At 42.2% G+C, this 20,750-nt stretch overlaps 1 protein-coding gene across 1 annotated transcript in view; it reads right to left on the bottom strand.

Moving 5' to 3' along the window:
- The window catches only part of BACE2 (beta-secretase 2), a 37,659-nt gene that overhangs the window by 14,425 nt on the left and 2,484 nt on the right, over nt 1-20,750 (bottom strand). Inside the window, exons 2-3 of the mRNA XM_033147057.1 lie at nt 2,941-3,029; nt 636-852 (exon numbers count right to left, since the gene is read on the bottom strand). Coding sequence (XP_033002948.1) covers nt 636-852; nt 2,941-3,029 — 306 coding nt within the window. The remainder of the gene's footprint in view (nt 1-635; nt 853-2,940; nt 3,030-20,750) is intronic.

Genomic DNA, 20,750 nt, shown 5'->3' with positions numbered 1-20,750 from the left:
AAGTAAGAGCATATGGTCGGGCATAGGAATGAGACTGGCTTCAGTCTGCTTCACATAGTCTTGGACAGAATTATTCCAGTACATAGTCGTACCTTGGATCCCAAACGCCTTGCAAGTCAAACGTTTTGGCTCCCGAACGCCGCAAACCTGGAAGTGAGTGTTGCAGTTCGCAAACATTCTTTGGAACCCGAATGTCCAACGCGACTTTTGATTGGCTGCAGGAGCTTCCTGCAGCCAATCGGAAGCAGTGCATTGGTTTTCAAACGTTTTGGAAGTCGAACGGATTCCATTCGACTTCCGAGGTACCACTGTATACTATTCCAGTATATGTGGGTGACTGTTATAAGGAACCTTTGGGGGTTACATCTGTCTTCTAGCAACTTGGATGTCTTTAAAGCAGTATTAGATAAATTCACAAAGGACAAGGCTGCTTGCCCTGATGGTTATGTACTCCCTCCAGTGTCCAGAGGCAGTTGCTGGGATTCACAAGTGGGCAGAGTACTGCTGCTGCAACCATGCCCTGCTTACACGCTTCCCCCAGGTACCTGGCCGGCCATTGTGAGAACGGGATAGTAGCCTAGCAGGATCATCATATGCTCTTAATGTATGAGCCGGTAGGTAAGCACTCAAATTACCTTAGCCAAGGCATCATAGGCAAGTCCAAGGATCCCATGCCATTGAACACCTTTCAAAAAGAAATTCTCTGACTCAGAGATGGTTACAATGTTGATGGTAAAAGTGCCGTTGATTCCTTTAGGGATGGTAACAACATCTGTGCCAAGAGTCCCTATCCAGCTTCCTTGGGTATATTTAACAGCGACCACAGTGCCCAGTAACTTATATGTGCTTGATCTAAGAAAGGAAGAAAGGGGCGCTGAAAACTTACAAATCAATTCTGTATGTGCTACATGCTACAAATTATCATCTTACGTGAAATATTTATATGATCTGAAGAGAAACCATGGGCTCCATCCAAATTCTGGAACAGGAAAAGGTGAATGATGTATAAATCATTAAAACTCAACGAAAGTGCACCTTTCCCTCCACATATTCCAAAATGTCACATCAACCAGAGCAATTCCTCCCCATTTCAACTTTCCACTTAAATGCAGTGTACTGTACGTTTTTGTGTTTACAGTATAAAACCACCCTGTGATCTTCAGATGAAGGGCGGTTTATTCCGTAAATTGAATGAATGAATGAATGAATAATATTTTGATCTACTAAAAAGACCAAACAGACTAATGCTTGATTTCAAGTATGAGCTTATGACAAAATGAAACACTTATTTCAGATGTAAACGATATTCATTTTCTTTTAAAATATCTCTTTGCAGAAAATGTCATATATGAGCTCCATTTCCTACAATCAAATGTCTATTAGATATACTTTAACAATATAAGGATGGCCAACTGCTAGATGGTCTGAGAAGTCTATTAGACTCTAGTCTAAAAACAGAAGAAGGCAACCAACACTCCATCTATGGGATAATTTTTTCTTAATACTACTTGCATTTGTGCAGAACATGGCGGCACTGCAATTTTAACATGTCTTAATGGCATTTTGCTGTAATGTATTTTTGCTCTAATGTATTTCAGGATTTCCTCTGACAAATATTAGACCTTTGTCTAGGCATTATTTACTATAATTTCAATTATACCACTAATAGCTCCATTGAGCTTCAAAAATCAATGCAAAAATAACAGTTGCTCTGGGACTTTTCAACCAGCTATAATCCATTGAAATATTCATTCATTGTTGTAATAGCAATTTTATACAGTGGTACCTCTGGTTACGTACTTAATTCGTTCTGGAGGTCCGTTCTTAACCTGAAACTGTTCTTAACCTGAAGCACTACTTTAGCTAATGGGGCCTCCCGCTGCTGCTGCACCGACAGAGCACAATTTCTGTTCTCATCCTGAAGCAAAAGTTCTTAACCTGAAGCATTATTTCTGGGTTAGCGGAGTATGTAACCTGAAGCGTATGTAACCCGAGGTACCACTGTACTGCAATTTTACTACCTGACTGTATCTTTCTCTAAGCTTCTTAAAACACATACACGTGTCTAGTAAATAGCATGTATAAACTACAGAACAACTATTGGCACACTATTATTTTATATCTCTCTCTCTGTGTGTGTGTGTGTGTGTGTGTGTGTGTGTGTGAAATAAAAATAAAAGTATGTGGTTGTATTCAACAAAATCATTGCACTAGCAGATGCCTGTGTAATGATTCACCCCCATCTTGCCCCTGCCGTGCAGCCACATATCCTCTCCAAATGTGCTCCTGTGGGTCTGGAGAACCCCCAGAACAGTGTATGGAGGAGAGTGGGAGATTGTTCCATTGGACGAGCAGAAAAGTTTGCACTGACAGAACAGTCTCCTTAGTGCTATGTTGAACACAACCCTAGGTCTTTAATTCTGCCACATCAACAGACTCTGCTTAATGGAAACCCGAGTGGCTCAATGCAGCACAGTTATGGCACTAAGCAGCTCAGTGATCAAACTGACACGAACTCCATCACACTCTTATCATCTGATTTCAAAAGGCTGATCAATACATTACAGCAGAAGTATATTGTTTTTTGGCAGCATGGACATACTTGTTGCTCAGTCAGTGGCATAGTTCCTTTAGATGCAAAAATCTTTTTGCCGAAAGGAAGGGCAATATTGGACATGTGAGCCACTTATGAGGTTCTGACACACATAATACATTACCAGGGTGTGTGTGTGTGTGAAACCGCACAAGGATACAGCTCTGCAAATATGGAGATGCAGCCCTCCACATTAACTATAGTAAAACAAGGCATATATTTTGTCTGTGTTCCTACCTGAGCACTAATCATGTAATTCAAAACCATGTTTCCCCCCCCCCAGCGTTATTTTTGGAGTACTTTTTTGTCAATAGAAATATTGTCAAGATGGAGATCAATACACTTACTCTTTTGTGTTGAAGTAGGAGGTCAGATCTGCATTTGGTACTCCTGCAACAGCAAAATTGCTACTTCCAGTGTCAACCAAAATATTTAGCTGCATAAAAGAAAAATAATTGTTCATGTCAATTACAATATATAGAAAAACCTGGACATAATTGTAGCCTGTTTTCCTACTCAAGCTCTAATTATGTAAATCAAAACTATGGTTATTATTTTTTCAACATTATGTTTCGAGAACGTTTTTGTGGTGGAAGTATTTTCAGATCTTTAAAAACTGATAGTGTTAAGACTTTTAAAGCATGATTCTGTAATGTCAGTCCCCTCAGATCTATAAACAGATGCCTAGGATCCCACCATGACCCATCTTTTCTCATGTATCTATTTTTGTTTTATACAGAAGAGTTTGGATTTGATATCCTGCTTTATCAATACCCGAAGGAGTCTCAAAGCAGCTAACATTCTCCTTTGCGTTGACAGGTGGAGTCCCCCAATCCCCAGGTGACCCCCAAGCGTAATAATGACACAAGACAACGTGCTATGGGATTAAAATTAGCCACAACTTTATTAAGGTTCAGATGTAGGGAGACCTTGGCTCAGGCACTGGGCGTTTGTCCTTCCCAGCCCCCAACTGGGGATCTGGGAAACTTCAGGGTTATCCAGAATGTGTGGGGATTGGGCTAGCTCTGGAGAACATATGTTCAAGCTGATAGCCCGCCCGCCGTTTGCCGCCACTGGTGGAGGAGAGCAATGACAACCTCTCGGCGTATGGTCAATGCCTCCCCCCAATACCCCTTTAACGGGGAACCCTGGTATCGTTGCCGCACTGGGGGCGTGGAGTCACCGCCCCCCGCCCCCCCCCCAATTTAGGAAGATGACTAAAGGATTCCGCCCAAGGCCTGAAACCGCGAAAGTTGTGACAAATTGCTACGGGAAAGGCAAAACCTGCCAATGCAGGGAAATTCCTTTCCGGCCCTTCAACAGCGGCCTTGACATAGCAGCACCTGCGTACCTGTGGAGAAGAGGTTAACCTGCAAAAATAAGCGTTAATTGAGGGAGTGGGGGGTGGGAGAAGCTCGGGAGCCCGGCTGCTGCTTCCTGGTAAGCTACCTTCTATTGTGTGGGCTAGGTAGTCCCTCCCCTTACCTGGCCAATCCCCTGGCAATACCTCCCCCAGGCAGGATTGGGCACTTAGCTGGGGTAGGCAGATACCCCAGGTATCCCTCCTGGGGGAAGGCGCAGCCAGTCCGAACTACTAGGTGTCGCCCAGGAGCTTAAGGGGCTGCACGCAACCACGCAAACGTCGCCGCCCATTTGATGTGGGGAGTGATCATTCCCTTCCTCATCCACAACAAACACTCTGTGAGGTGAGTGGGGCTGAGAGACTTCAAAGAAGTGTGACTAGCCCAAGGTCATCCAACAGCTGCATGTGAAATACTTGGCTATTATGGAGTACCCGAACCTTTGAGAGAGACAGAGGCATTTTAAGAAACAAAATGAAAGCTACAGGGATTCTCGCTTCCTAACTACAAACAGTTCTACAGAAACTAGCGTTAGTAAATTACCAGAACTGCAAAGAATGTTTTTGAACTACCACCCTACAGAATTCAAAGATACTTCTTTTAAAGATAATTTGACTGCCCATCTTAGTGTGCAGTACAGTATTAATCGTGTCTACCGTACTTCTCCAAAGAATATTCTCCACATAACACAAACATCATACTGTAGAATATTAAAGATGCAGCCCACTCTAGTATGACTAAAATTCACATGACTAATTGCTATTCATTCTAACATTCCATTTCTTTAAGAATCTGGGATAACTAGTTATAGGCAGCTGAGCCAAACACTGACTTATTGTAGTCCATACAATGAAGCTAGTTAAGCTTATGGCCTATGGCAATTCTTCCTGGTTTGCAGAGAAAGGTTTGTCGCTTCTTCTTTTTTCTTTTAAAGAGGATATATTACTAACATTGCCTACCAGCCTTGACTACTTAGGATCTGGGGAAATAATTGCAGTGGGTGTATGTGTGTGCATCTAAGTGTGAGACTGAATTTATAACCTTTAAAGAAGCCAAACATTGCATGAGTGTTATATAAAAATACAGAGATCAACACTCTAGATATTGTATACTTTTTGCAGAGGCCACCAAACAAACAACAACAACATTTACATGGTGTTGGAAGGCACAATTCTGGCCTGCTTTGGATAAGAGATGCTACAAGTTATTTCCACCAGCCTTCAAGATGTCAGTTGTGTCGTAGCAACATCATGGGAGAGGTTTTTCTAGGACAAAGGTGAAATTGTGATGCTCCCTTGTTATTTTTCCTATTTCGCATGTTGTTTAAGTACTGTAATACTGTTATATTTATAGTATTGGAATGTGGGTTTTTGTATGTTGTTATATTTGCAATTGTTTTGCCATATTACTATGAAATTGTTATTGTTTTGCTGTGTTGTTATGAAAGTGTTTCTGTATTTTTTGTTTGAAATGCATTCCTGCTTCTTTGTTGTAAGCTGCTTTGAGCATGGTGTGTGTGTGTGTGTGGAAAAGCAGCATAGAAATAAAATGAATAAATGAACAGTCCAGAGTCCTATTCACTATTGCTAGCACATCCCTATTTAGGCAGTCAAAAATTCACAACAATAATTGCCAGGGGGTGAGGTGGGCGGCAGTGCAGGGCAAACACACACATTCCTGCTCCCACCATCCCATGCGAACATCATATGTACATTCAAGCAGGATTCCTTGATGTTGAAATGATTCAACACCTCATTTAAGCAAGGATAACAACGATCCTTACCACATGAAACATCAGCCAGCTTCCTCCAGCAATACCTCACTAAATTGTACTCTTCCATAGTCACCTCAAGTAGCCAGATAACATGTTCAACTTCTGATTTAAATAAAATAAAATAAATTTGGAATATCTATCCCATATCATTAGGGTTTGTATTAGTCTTATTAAAGATAGAAACAAGGAAATAACACATGACCATACACGCTTTCACTCAGAGAGAAAAAGCATTTTTAAAATTGTGCATTAAAAGAAAATCACTTAAAATGCACACTTTACCATAAAACAGAATTCATAAAATACAGCCATTCAAATTCCTTTGCTATCTATGGCAAGAAAACAAAACAAAAAACAAATCCCGTTGTTACAGATTTATAGAAGAACTATCTCTTCTGCAAGGTCAGATTTTACAGTCCCATTGTTAGCCTTGCCACGAAGGGAGAGGTGGTGAGAGCAACTGAAGGACTTCGTCTTACAACAGAGACCAGGTGCATTTTCAGCAGTAAAAGGACAACCCCCTCAGCCTGGAAACAGCAGTTGTGTGACTAAGGCTCCATACACATTAGCGGTTTAAAACGCTTGCAGCCAGGTTGATTCCCCCACTGTATTTCAAGTCACATTTCCACACTGTTGTACACACCAGAGACAGAGCAAGGGTGTCCTCACCTGATACACATGACCCTTTTGATTCCCACACACACACAATCACGCCTCCCCCCAACACATTTCTATTCATGTGTCTTCTCCACATGCCAGATGCAGGGGCATAGCGAGCCACCCCCTAGCACATGCACAGCATCCCGGGTGAACTGCGCATGCGCAGTCCCCCCAAGATGGCGGGCGTGAGTGGCTGGCACCCCTTCCGTGTGGCGGCACGTCAAGTTTTAAGGCTGCAGCGCGCGAACAGCAGCACTGACGCTGTACTGCTGTTCACGCGCTGCAGCCTTAAAAGTTGCCGTGTGCCAGCAGCGCTTATCGTGGGGGCGGGGCACCGCCCCGAGTGTCAACCCCCAGGGCAGTACCTGGGGCGGCCTGCCCCCCCCCCCCCCGCCCCTGGCCAGATGGCTGTTTACAAAGCGAATGTGGCTAAGTTTTTCCTTTTGGAATGAGAGTTGGTTTGAGAGGAAACACATCAAACAGCAGTATTTCTGAAGAAACTATAGGGCAGCTCTGTCTAATGTCCACACAACTTCATACACCACTGAAAGCAGAGCAAACATCAATGTTTGCACAGCCCAAGGCCATAGTCCTAGAAACAAAGAGCTGGAGGTGGCCTTGTAGGCAATCCTATCAACCCCCCTGTGTGATACAGGAAATCCCAAGCTGGAAATCCAGTCCTGCCTCTACTTGAAGACTTTCACTTCCTACAATTAAATGGCTTCACCCAAAAGTTGCATACTTACCTATAAGTTAGATCTCACTGAGCATAGTAGGATTAATTTTGAGTAAACAAACATGGGGTTGAACTGAAAGTTGGGGCAATCAAGAATTCTTTACTGGTGCACCAATAATTCCAGAAAACAGTAAAAAAAAAAAAAAATCCTTCCAGTAGCACCTTAGAGACCAACTAAGTTTGTTTTTGGTATGAGCTTTCGTGTGCATGCACACTTCTTCAGATAGGAAGAAAGCAGGTTACTCATCCTGTATTGCAGGCAGTTGCACTAGATGACCCTTGGGGTCCCTACAGTTCTACAATTGTATGGTTTATTTTCGATCTACAATATGCAAGTGTTAATTTTTGTTTAAGGTAGAAGGTAATGTTTCTGCTTACCGGTATGTTCCCAGGACTTCCTGGTACATCTAATCACTACTGCACCCTTAGTCAACCCAAAATGACTCAAGGCTGAAATCCTAACCATGTCAACTCAGATACCGTATAAATCCTACTGAATTCAATGAGATATGCTCCCAAGTACATGGGGTTAGGGGTGCAGTCCTACCCAAGTTCTAGAAACATCATTCTATTTTCCATTCCATTTTTTTACAATCCCTCCTCTGCCAGTGTGGTGTAGCGGTGTAGTGGTGGAGAGCCAGTGTGGTGTAGTGGTTAAGAGTGGTAGACTCGTAATCTGGGGAACCGGGTTCGTGTCTCCGCTCCTCCACATGCAGCTGCTGGGTGACCTTGGGCCAGTCACACTTCTTTGAAGTCTCTCAGCCCCACTCACCTCACAGAGTGTTTGTTGTGGGGGAGGAAGGGAAAGGAGAATGTTAGCCGCTTTGAGACTCCTTCGGGTAGTGAAAAGCGGGATATCAAATCCAAACTCTTCTTCTTCTCTGCCCAAACCTTGTGTGTCAGGATAACACTTCATGCATCTGATAAGACCATAGCTTATGAAAGCTCATTCCATAACAAGCTGTAGGCTATTGCATATGGCAGACCTCAACACAAGAGGTTCAACTTAGCCAATGGATATATGAGTAATAGCTGTCGTTTAGGCCTCTCCTCCTCAACCTCCTTTAAAGATTTAAGCCAGTGGCCATCACCCATTTTCTGGTGAAGAATTCCATAAATTAACTAAGCAGTAAAAGGTACTTTTGTCTCTCTAACATAAGGAAATGTCAGCCAGACTGACACACAGTATGTCTTCCAGAATGCTTATTTTCTGGTGATGGAGCAGAGGGTTCTTAAGATTCTGTAGTTAATGAGCAGCCACCAGAAGTCATTCTAATGCAGTGCTTTCTGCATAGGGGGGGGGGAAAGCTGGTTAATAGGTGGGAAAATTAGCAGCCAATTTAAAAACACTGGCTCATTTAACACAACATTCTCTAATTACATTATCAACCCATCTGGAAGAACTGCTTGCAACCATAACAGAGGACTGCTAAAGCACTCTAACTGCTATAATGTGTCTCGTTTTCCCAAAGTTACTGCATGTTATTACTGGCATAGAGTTCATAGATGTGAGTCTTTCACTTCATAGTAATCATATTGGCTTTCGGGGAGACACAGAATTAGTGAGCATAATTTTGTTTATTATGTGAAATCAGAGTATAAGAAGCACTGGCAGCCTCATTTTAATGAAATCAGAATATAGCTTTTGATCTTCCACTTTCTTTCAAGTTAACTAAAGTGTGGGAAGAACCTGTTCTTGAAAGTCCAGTGTGGGTTAAATGAAAAACTGCACGCAAGGAGAGTATTTGTTGGTATGATTAATACTCCACCAACCCTTTACAAGGAAGCCCACAAAATAAAATAATTAAACTTGGTCCAATTATTATGCTATCTGCATGGTGCAGTTGTAATTTTTGCAAAAGCTCTTTTTCTGGTCACCCCTTTATCTCTGATGATGGTGGAAAGAATGCCCTCAGTAAAAGATATCAAGATCTGAGTAGACTGATTACGGTACATAAAAATGATTTTTTTTAAAAAAAAATATTCAGAGTAATGTCAGGGCCAAAGTCAAATTTCTTCTTTTAAATGCAGCCACTGAGGAAGGGCTGCTAACTTGAGCCGAGAAGTGGTGTGGGGGTTAGGCACATTTAACTCTTTACTCCCACATCACTGTCCTGACTGAAACGTCACCAGATTTGTTGTTTGCTCTGTGTGGGGATATAGATCAGTAAAATAGCATGGGGAAAGGTGCCCCATCCTATATTGCTTCCCCAGTCAAATTAGCTCCCCCCAGGTGAATTTATTAAAAAAAGTAAAATCAATAATGGAATTCTTGGTGCATTAAGGCTCCAGCAGGCTTCTTTAAACTAAGTAGGCCACAATCAAGCCACTATTCTTAAACTGGTCATTTCCACTCATAAAAGGAATCTGTATCAGAATGTATCCATCATATTTCAATAAGCGGAGTATTTCAGGGGAGAAATGTGTGTCCTGGGGTATACTGCACACAGGTGGAACAGGTAATTCACCAGCACCTTCAACTGTCCCTTAAAACGTGCCAGCAGCCAGCAGCGTTTCCCCATGTTGCTCCACACCTGTTCATTCTGGAGACTTTTGTTCTGAACACATTGTCTTTCTGTACTCAAAATGGCAGGTAGTAAATTAACTTGCACCTTTCCTGCCAGCTACATGGGAGTGGGTGGCACCAAGTCAGAACATTTCTGGTAAACTGCCCTGTGCTTTATTTTAAAGAATTTTAGAGTGCAAGCCTAGACATGTTCTCTCAGAAGCAAGCCCCATCAACAGAAATGGGACAAGGTCCCAGCCTCAGCCTTATCTGCAAAGTTGTTTCACTGCACTTCAGATATCCCATTAAGCAGAAAAACACATTTATGCACCCTGATTCGAGAAGAAGCAAAAGCAAAATCCAGGTAACAAGAAAACTCTACTAATGCTGCCTTGATTGGGCACATTATGGCTTTACCTGCTAGCTGCTTCCCTCTCCCTCTAATGCACCCAGAGATATTTCCAAGTAGAAGAATTTGTTCAGTTAACCTTTACGAAACCATCATGGGCACTTCAATCCATTAGAGGTTCTTCTCAGAGCCGCAATGGATCAGTAGGCATTGAAGGAACATAACAACATGATTGTTTTTCCACTTAAAGGACCAGATGAGAGTCTGACTGTGGAGTAAGGCTGGCTCAGGTCTCACAATGATTTCTTGTGCTCTGAAATTTCTACCCACCTTTACTTGCAAGAAATACTTACATTCCCTTTAAGAGCTGCATTTAACAAATTGCATTACTCATCTGATTTTGAAAGAGACAGGAGTTAATAAAAGGAGGTTATTTCCTAATTGGACTGACATTTATCTAACAATGTTTACCTCTAAGTAATCATCACTGGTTTCCAACAGACTTATTTCCTGGAAAGTAAGTTTAGGACTGGAGTCCTGAGGCCTAACCGATAAGATGCAGGCAATCTGTGACTGAATCTCCTGATGAGTTCACTTTAACCAAAAAGCAGCTGAGGGCCACTGTGAAACTAATCAGAGCTGCAAGGCTGGAAGAGGGTGTTCAATCACCTCAGGTCACTTCCCACCTCTAAATTGCAACCCCAAAGCTATTAGTCCTGCAGACGTATGCCCATATTGTTTTCTGCTACAGGGTTAATGGCATGGGCTGGGGGGGGGATTTAGAACAGTGAACCATTAGGGCAGAAGGCCAAGACCCCCACCCTCTCCTAGTGCCACTGATCTGATCTAATGTGGATCAGATGCTTTTTAAAAAATGTATTTTTATTGAAAATTTTCTCAACAAATGAAACTGACTTGTAAAAATGTTACATGGAAAAAAATATATACGAGAGGGATCAGCTGCTTTTAAGTAAGAGAGAACACTGGGAGCAGAGTTTCACAGCAGGTCTTGGTAGTCAAACAAAAAACAATCCACAATTACCAGAACCCTGCCCTTTTCTTTGTCCCCAACCTTGTGCTGTGTGTCTCCGTGGAAATTCAAAACAGACCCTTGGCTCCCTTCCCCAGCTCTGAACTGGAGAGGGCGTCAGGGGCTTACAAGTTTGGTTCCATGCTGTTGAGGCAGTGTATATAGCAGGGGTCGGCAACCTAAGGCCCATAGGCCAAAAGCGGCCCACAGAGGCCTTTAAACCAGCCCACAAGCTGCTCCCAAACCAAGCCACCCGCTCAGTGAGTCCGGATGCGCTACATTAAACCGACGCGGGTACTCTTTTCCATGGCTCTAGAAATCGCTTCTGCATGATTTTTTGAGTCTGGGCATGTGCAGAAGCGATTTCCAGCACTGCGGACATGCACAGACACGATTACTGGTGTCGTGTTGCGCCGGTCCAGCCCACGGAGGATCTCCACAGGAGTGATCTGGTCCATGCTTGGTAAGCCTTGTCAACCCCTGGTACATAGCATAGTTGGCAATGCAGTGGCCAAGCCACTCCCCAACTGTCCTCGCAGTCTTAGGAACCGGGGAGGTGGTGGGAACTGCTACACAACTTTAAGCACAATCCCTACCTCATCTCTAGTTCAAGAGTTAAAGTCTGGGATGATCCACGTTCACCAGAGGGTTGTGGCATTTTCACCAAAGTGAGTATAAATTATGGAGACTTGGTTGGGAGATATAATTGCGAATCATATTCATATGTTTCTTTTGTGCCTACTGCTCCATTGTGGCTCTGGAAAGCAAACCCAATAGCGTGAAATACCCATGATGGATTCATAAAAATGGACTTTCCAAACCAATTTACCAATATCCTACTTCTATTCATTAGCAGAAACTGATAATTAATCTAACGACGGGTTTTTGGGGTTTTTTTTTTTTACAATAACAAACCAGAAGAAAGGGATCCCGTGACAGACAACCCAACCTGTATTTGGAACATTTTACAAAGACACACCCCAAATATTTATTCAAAAAGCTACAAGAGAGAATATCCATGTATCAACAACTTGCTAAAAGACAGGAAACTGATACAGCTTTTTAAGTGTCAACATTAAAGGGACAGGAACTGGAAATCCTCCTGGGTCTGAACTGACCAACTGCTGCTTTTTAAAGCACACAATAACTAATGACTAGGAAAGTGGAGTCATGCATGTAGAATGTTTATTTAATATCACACAAATTGTTCAAAACAGTGCTGAAACTGCAAGCAAAGTTTGTTAAGACAGGCACAGAGTAATCCATGCTGGGGGTGGGGGCAGATTGTACCAGTTACACTTGTACAATGTTAGGTTACACAAATACCCACCATCCATTATTCACCTTATTGCCCTTTCCACACCTGAATATATATCTTATAATTAACACTCCCCTGTGGCTACCAACTTTGACATATGGACAGCTAATAATAATGCAAGTAGATGCTTTTCCTGTTATATTTGCAATGTAAACATTTTATTTAAGTAAGAAAAACAAATAAATGGGATCTGTAACAAAACTTTACACTTCACCACCACAGGTCACAAGTAGGAAGGGGGTGGGATTTCATTCAGTTCTCATTTAAAGAGAAACCTACCAAATTCATACATTCCTAAAAAAATTACATGAACCAAAACATAGCCATCCTTTGACAGTCACACTTTTCTTTGTTGTATGCAATGTAGTTCTCCAGCCAAGCACCACACACAAAAATGCATATATGTATTAGATACACACATTAGTGAAAATCTCAACTTCTTTCAAGATGAATGATGACCATACTATGAATCAAGGCACTTTCAATCCACTTTCTTCTCTGTCAAGGCAACCCAACAGACTCCTGCAGTGTGCATGCACACGAAAGCTCATACCAAAAATAAACTTACCAGTAGTTGGTCTCTAAGGTGCTACTGGAAGGATTTTTTTTATTTTTTATTTTGTTTAGACTGTTAAAAATTGGCCTTTCAAGCACAGTAGATCCTGATGGATTCAAGTTACCTTGTAGAACAGGTTTAACAAAGCAGTCCTTTGCATTTGTTTGGCACACCAGAGTCTGAAGTACAACAGACACTTTACATCTGGTATTAAAGAGTCAAACTTCTATTCCTTCTATTATGTCAGAATTATGAACAACAGCCTACCACAAATCAGAACAAGATACCAGTAAATGATCTTCAAAGAGCTGAAAGTGCACTCTTGTATCCTGTTAACACCCTAAACCTTATTAAAAAGTGGCAGGAAAACAGTATCAAAGCATAACCAATCCACATTAGTAAACCACAGGGCCGTCTCATCCATAGGGGCTAGTGGCGCGCTGCGCCAGGGCGCCGGCCCCCCCAGGGGCGCCCCCGCGAGCCCGCCGGCATACCGGGTGCCCCCCTCCCCAACCTGCCCCCGCGGGCGGGCTGTCGGTCGGGCACTCGCGCGCCGGCGGCGCAGCCACTGCCGCCCATGCTGGTCCCGGGCTTTGGCTGTGAGCCGGCTGCCCTCGCCTCCCGTCCCGGGAGCACTGGAAGGGCGCGCAGAGCCCCGCGCCGCTCCAGCACCACGCCCCTCATCCCTCGCTCACCCATCCCCCCTCCCGAGGGGTGGCAAGCGCGTGAGGGAGGCGGCGGAGATGCGGCACGCCAGGGGCGCCGGAGGGATCGCCTCACCACGGCGGCCGATCTCCCTAAATGGCCCTGGTAAACCATGAGTGTGCGCCAAATGTAAGTTAAATACAACCATGTGAAAAAAATTGCATAAAAGGATGCTTGCGTCATGCCATGTTTGCAATCACTTGGCAAATACAGACACACCACTATGGCCAAAGCTAATATTTATTCCATCCCTTAACTACTACAACTAACTATAACACTGATTCAATATGACAGTAGAATAAAATATACTAATGAAACCAAAACATCATATTTTCAAAACGACACATTATATTTGATGCACTTTATATGCGATGTAAAAGGTCTATGCTCAATGTAATTCTAAAAGCACACCCCTTTGGGGCAATATTCAATACTTGTTTTATATACAGCACATTTTTAGTTTCTGCTGCTGCTATATAATTTTGCTGTGTATCGCCAACAAGCTATTTCACTTGTCAAAGTCTTTGTGAACAAACAAAAGGCCAAGATATAATTCTTTGAAATGCTGATTTTTCTTTACTGCATTTAAATGCCACCCCTCATCCCAAGGGAAACCAAATGTTTGAAATCACAAAGATAACCCATTATTTTTAAACCATCATCTTGACAAAGCCATTTTAATACAAGGATCTTTTGATTTTTTCACTCTTATTTTGTTTGACAGTAACTTAGTGCAGTGTTTTTCAACCTTTTTTGGGCAAAGGCACACTTGTTTCATGAAAAAAATCACGAGGCACACCACCATTAGAAAATGTTTAAAAAATTTAACTCTGTGCCTGTATTGACTATATATAAAGTAATTCTCTTGAATTTTTCTATTTTCCCCACGGCACACCAGGCAACATCTTGCGGCACACTTGTGTGCCGCGGAACAGTGGTTGAAAAACACTGACTTAGTGAATAACTGAAATTTCTTCTTTTTTTAAAAAAAATGCTTTTTAAAAATGCTTTAAAAAAATAAAAAATAAAAGGCTAACTTGTGGGAATATCTACAGCAAACCTTTTTGGAACTAAAATATCCACCTGATGAAGTTAAACAACAGATCAACAGAGCCAGACTGATACCCAGAGAGAACTTGCTGCCAGACAGACCCAAAAAAGAAAACAACAGAACACCACTAGTAATCACATACAGCTCACAAGTTAAAACAGTACAACATATCACCAGAGATCTACAACCTCTCCTAGACAATGACAGTTCTCTTTCTCAAGCTCTGGGAGGAAGACCTTTCATTGCCTACAGACAGCCACCCAATCTTAAACAACTCCTTACCCACAATAATACAACAACCAGACTTAACATGGACACTGGTACCAGAGCCTGCAATAAACCCTTTGCTGCCACATACACCTGGACAACACCATTACTGGCCCCAACAACATCAAACATACCATCTCAGGACTATTTAATTGCTCATCTTCTAACATTGTGTATGCCATCAAATGCCAACAGTGCCCTTCAGCTCTCTATACTGGGCAAACAGGCCAAACCCTATGCCAAAGGAAAAATGGACGCAAATCTGACACCAGGAATCGCAAGACAGAGAAACCAGTAGGAGAACACTTCAATCTCCCAGGACATTCTAGACAAGATCTCAAAGTAGCTGTCTTATTACAAAGGAATATCAGAAATAGACTGGAAAGAGAAGTTGCTGAATTGCAACTAATCACCAAACTTAAAACCATGGAGAGACCTGGTCTGAATAGAGACATTGGATTTTTATCTCATTATACATGACAAAGCTATTTTTAGCCATCTCACCCCTTGCTTTTTCTTGCAAGGCCAACTGCAGTCATTAACAGTCGTCAACAGGTTTACCTCACCTATCAGTCAATGACCCATTCCCACCACCCCACCCTTTCACTATATATAAGGGTCTGGTGACTTCTGTTTCAGTTTATCTGAAGAAGTGTGCATGCACACGAAAGCTCATACCAAGAACAAACTTAGTTGGTCTCTAAGGTGCTACTGGAAGGAATTTTTTTATTTTTTATTTTGTTTCAATGTGGGAATATCTTAGTACTATAGGTAGAATTTGTGAGTGAGTTCAGCGGGGTGGAGGTTGATGGAGGATAAGAAAAAAAGGTGTGTTGGGAACACATGGACCAGTTTTTCTATTTTATTTTCCAACATTAAAGAGCCAAAGCCAGTGTTCAAGTTTATACTCAAGTGAAAGTTCCTGGAATGGAAGAAAGAACAAAATCTGCTATTGCTTCATGCCCACGTTTGTGCTCTAAATGCATGAAGAAGATTGATGTGTGAAGCAAATTATACGCATTATGACTGCTGGGTGGATTCTCTAACTATTTGGAAGCATTCAAAGTAGATCACCACCTCGATCTTTTAACATACTATAAGATTCAGTGCATGGCTTCAGAATACTAAACTATGGGAGCAAGAGGAAGGAGAATTCCCTGCCCCCTCTCCCCACAAAGCACCTGCCTTAAATAAAGTCTGAAAATTGGGGCAGGGTGCTGCTCTGGAAGAAAGGATTTGGGGGGAAATCACATGAAGGCAGCTTGCACAAAAGGTGCATGGATTGCAGATTGAAATAGCAGTAGCCCTAAGCATCAATTCGAGGGATGTGGGTGGCACTGTGGTCTAAACCACAGAGCTTAGGGCTGACCGATCAAAAGGTCGGTGTGAGCTCCCATTGCTCAGTCCCTGCTCCTGCCAACCTAGCACTTTGAAAGCACGTCAAAGTGCAAGTAGATAAATAGGTACTACTCCGGCAGGAAGGTAAATGGCATTTCTGTGCACTGCTCTGGTTTGCCAGAAGCTGTACGCCGGCTCCCTTGGCCAATAAAGTGACATGAGAGCTGCAACCCCAGAGTCGTCTGTGACTGGACCTAATGGTCAGGGGTCCCTTTACCTTTAAGCATCAATTCCTGCCGGAGTAGCACCAATGCTAAGCAAGGTTAATCCTATTTCCCATGAATGCAAATATTTTGTTGCCAATACTGGAGGTCTGTGGTGCTGTAACAATAATTAATAAGGAATGTACATTAAGGAACCGGGGGGGGGGACGACCTCTTGAGAGTCCCATGGACTGCAAGAAGACCAAACCTATCCATTCTTAAGAAAATCAGCCCTGAGTGCTCAATGGAAGGACAGGTCCTGAAGCTGAGGCTTCAATACTCTGGCCACATTATGAGAAGAGAAGGCTCCCTGGAAAAGACCCTGATGTTGGGAAAGATTGAGGGCACAAAGAGATGGGGATGACAGAGGACGAGATGGTTGGACAGTGTTCTTGAAGCTACTAACATGAGTTTGACCAAACTGTGGGAGGCAGTGGAAGACAGGAGTGCCTGGCGTGCTCTGGTCCATGGGGTCACGAAGAATCGGACACGACTAAACAACAGAAAAGTGGGGCTTCTTCATCCTCCCCGCTCTGGTCACCCCCCTTCCTGCAGTTTATATAGGTACTATCCTACAATTAGGAACTGCATATTGCAAGGGACTATTACAGTTCTTTGTAAAATAAAAGGCTTTGAAGAAAAAATAAAAAGCTCCATTCCACAAAAGGCTTCTTCAGTACAAACTCCATTTATTCCAAAAGGCTTCAGAATCCTGGAGGACATTCGGGATTACACAGTTTAGCTTTATCATCTGACTAGTCATCCTGCCCAATAATGCATCCCTTAATCACATGAGATCACATGATACTATTGAAAACTTTTCTCAGCAATGAACTCATGTGCACTTGCAGAGAAAACTGACTGCTTTAAAGGATTTATATTTGAAGCTTAGATTGTGTTTAACATCAAAGTTACATTTTTGATATAACTTTATGTGGAATGATGACCAAGTATTTAACCCACAAAGAAAGGTTTGCACACTGCTGCATTCGAGAAAGGAGGCAAGTTGCCCCATCTCTTACCAGTCAGCAAAAACAATATTTTTAGAGGTATGCAAGTAAAGATCAGAGCTTTATTTTATAGGTTATAGTCCAAATAGCTACCGTACTCAGAAGTTAACCACATTGGAGATTATCCCCAGTCAAGTGTGTATCTAGGAAGCTTTATTCAAGTCACATCTTTCAGCCTCAGCTTCACATCTGCAATATGAGCATATTGGTGCTGATCTACTTTACGGTGTTGTTGTAAGGATTACTGAAACAATGTGAAACATTTCGAACACTTAGGAAGCACTAAATAAATTATACATCTTATGAATGTCCTCTAGGGAAAAAGAAGTGAAAGCCCTATACAAGTACTGTACTTGGCAGTTAGAGGAAGTCACAACAAATGCACAGAGGACAATCCTGATACCTCCAGGATCAGAGACCACAAGCCTCTATATTCCAGGTTGTGGAGAACTACAGCATGCCCTGCTTGTGGGATTCCCAGAGGCCTCTCTGATTGGCCATTGCTGAAAACAAATGCAGGACTAGATAGACAGGCCTTTGGTCTGATGGAATAGCACTCTTCATATATACTGTAATATATTTCAGTTTCATGCCATTCTTCTGTGCTTTTTTCCTATCTAAGAATATTGCCTGGACCTATAAACAAGGAATAACTTAAAAATAATGCATTGATCTCATCATGCATAGCAGTAAAGCAAGAGTTAATACGTGTTCTCCCTTATTTTCTTCTTTGCCTGCCTTTTGCCAGAATAGCAAAATGTGCAGGAAATGAAAGCAGTAACGTGGAAAGTGAACTTTGTTCCCTTTCTAAACTCTTTTTTTGTTAGCCCTACATTTACACAGGATCAGCACACACCCTGATACGGCGGCAACGTATTTGCAAAAAGAAATATGACTTCACACAAGGAAGTGTAAGTTATTTCACCACAGGATGGAATTAATGTTACAGTTCTCAGGCCTGAATTTGGTTGCAGGATTTCCCCCAACCTGAATACTTAGGTAGAACAGCTAGATCTGAATGTAAAAGGCACGCAAACTGAAACCAGTTCAAAGAATATACACCTTTAGGCGCCAGGCTAAAGTGTTCCTTTTTAAGTTTGGTTGATTTGATTGACATCCTATGCCCTTTTAAAATGTGGGGTTGGGGGGTGTTATTGGGTTGTTGTTTTATTTTGATTATGCAATTTGTGGAGTTATATTTTGATTTTATTCTGTGAACCGCCCTGAGACCTCTGGTATAGGGCAGGGTGTGTGTGTGTGTGTGTGTGTGTGTGTGTGTGTGCATAAATAAATAAATAAATAAATCTCTAGCAACTGTAATTCTGTAAAGAAAGAAAGAAGTACAAAAGAGCTCTAAGAAACAATACACACCATCTTCCTAGAACTTCCCAGGCTCTTTGAAAGAAAAATATCAGAGAACAAGCAAAAATTTCCTGCCAGTTTAACTTTCTGGTGTAGACATGAAAACTAGAATATCAGAGAGCTGCAGAATATGGGACTTATCATGCATTTCCAAACAGCAGTTTAAAGTTAAAGCCTAAACTGTGAGATCACATGTTATTTTTGATGTGGCACAATAAATCTGCTATTGATTCCCCAAATTTCTTCCCTTTAAAGCTGGGGGTGGGGAGAGAGATGGGTAGTTAGGTTTTATCAGAGCAGCACGCTGTAAAGGGTGATTTAACCCTTCCACAGTTGCACCCCCCCCAGCTGCTATTAGCACCATAAGGATGGAGACAATAGTATCATACTTTCCTGTTACTGGGAACAATAGCTGTTTTAGGAGGGGTCAATTTTATCAGGAAAATGGCACACATAAAAGGTTAAACACCTCACCCAATCCAATATAAGGGCCCCTGAGGCTATTATAAAATATTATATCTTTTTCCACCCTTAATGGGGAAATGGATTAGGCTGAGATCCATCAAGTTTTGTTGGTGGGAAACAATGGTGGTGTTCCCCAAGGAATCTGAGAGTTCTGCCAAATTTCCTGCAACTGTGGCATTTTAAGTGCTGAAGGCACAATGTTTGTTCATGTTCAAACTGTGTATACCTCTTCCCCCCACCCCTTGCAGTCATGTCAGTTCCTCATACAGTGATATGAGTGGCACCAGAAGGCACAGAGAAAAGCAACATATGGCATGCTCAGAGGAGTCCTTCCTGTCTGGGCAAGATTCTCACAAGCCCATACTCACATTTGGATGAATTATAACTTAACTGTTGTTGTCAAACATACATTTCGGCTCAAAGCTGTCAGTTCCTTACTATTTCCGATCTGTTTTCATAGGTAGGCAGTAAACCAGGTTTCTTCTGACTGTGGCCACACAACCAATTCCAAGTCTCGCCACCTTTCACACCATTAACTCTTTGGCATATAGATGCTTGCAACTAAACAATGCTTCAGTGATCAGGGAAACCATTTTAAAATGGCATTGTGTTCCAACAGCTACTTTGAGAATCTGCTTCGACTGATGCTTCCACATTATATATTAATCCTATATAGTAAATAGTGAACACATTCTCCAAATATGGATCCTTGAATTACATAAGGATTATGCAGCATCCACACACAATGGGGAGGTAAAATCAGCAGGCTTGGCCACAAACACATGCAAACAAAAATCGTTGTCAAAGCAGAACATGCACTGAACCTAATATAGTACATTGATGTGTCAAACAAGTTTGTGGGGTTTCAGGAAAGGGGTAAACATGTTAAGAGATATTTTGCATAAAGCAGATGTCACTGATATCTTACTCCATGCGTCCTACACCAAGGATTCCTGGACTCTAAGAATTGCAAGCTTCTCAAAGTCAAGAAAGAAAGGTTTAACTGCCCTTGCCAATATAGGAGAAATGCTTCGTGCCCCTTGTGTTCAGAATGAGTGTAGGTCGATAAATGGAAATAAGGTGGCAAGGAAAGCACTGCATGGAATAAAATGCCCTGCAAAATGCAACAATATTCAGTGTCTAGATGGCAGCGCACATATATTATGTCAGAAATAGTGTTAAGTGAGGGTTTCGCCCCATTGGCCTAGAGTCAAGGCACAAGGATTTTGTTAACAGCCTTCAAATCTGTGTGGAGTTCTACTCACTGAAATGGGCCTCAAAAAACCCTTCCAAGTCAACTTACCGGCATGGGATATGAGTTGGCCACATTCTGCCTACAGACAGGATTAAGATGTGTAAAAAAAATTGGGAGGGGGGGAGGGAGGAAAGAGAAAGAATGTCAGGGA

The sequence above is a fragment of the Lacerta agilis genome, chromosome 4, assembly GCF_009819535.1.
Source record: "Lacerta agilis isolate rLacAgi1 chromosome 4, rLacAgi1.pri, whole genome shotgun sequence".
Lineage (NCBI taxonomy): Eukaryota > Metazoa > Chordata > Lepidosauria > Squamata > Lacertidae > Lacerta > Lacerta agilis.
The sequence above is the reverse complement of the archived record's forward strand: the minus strand, read 5'-3'. Positions and strand labels throughout refer to the sequence as shown.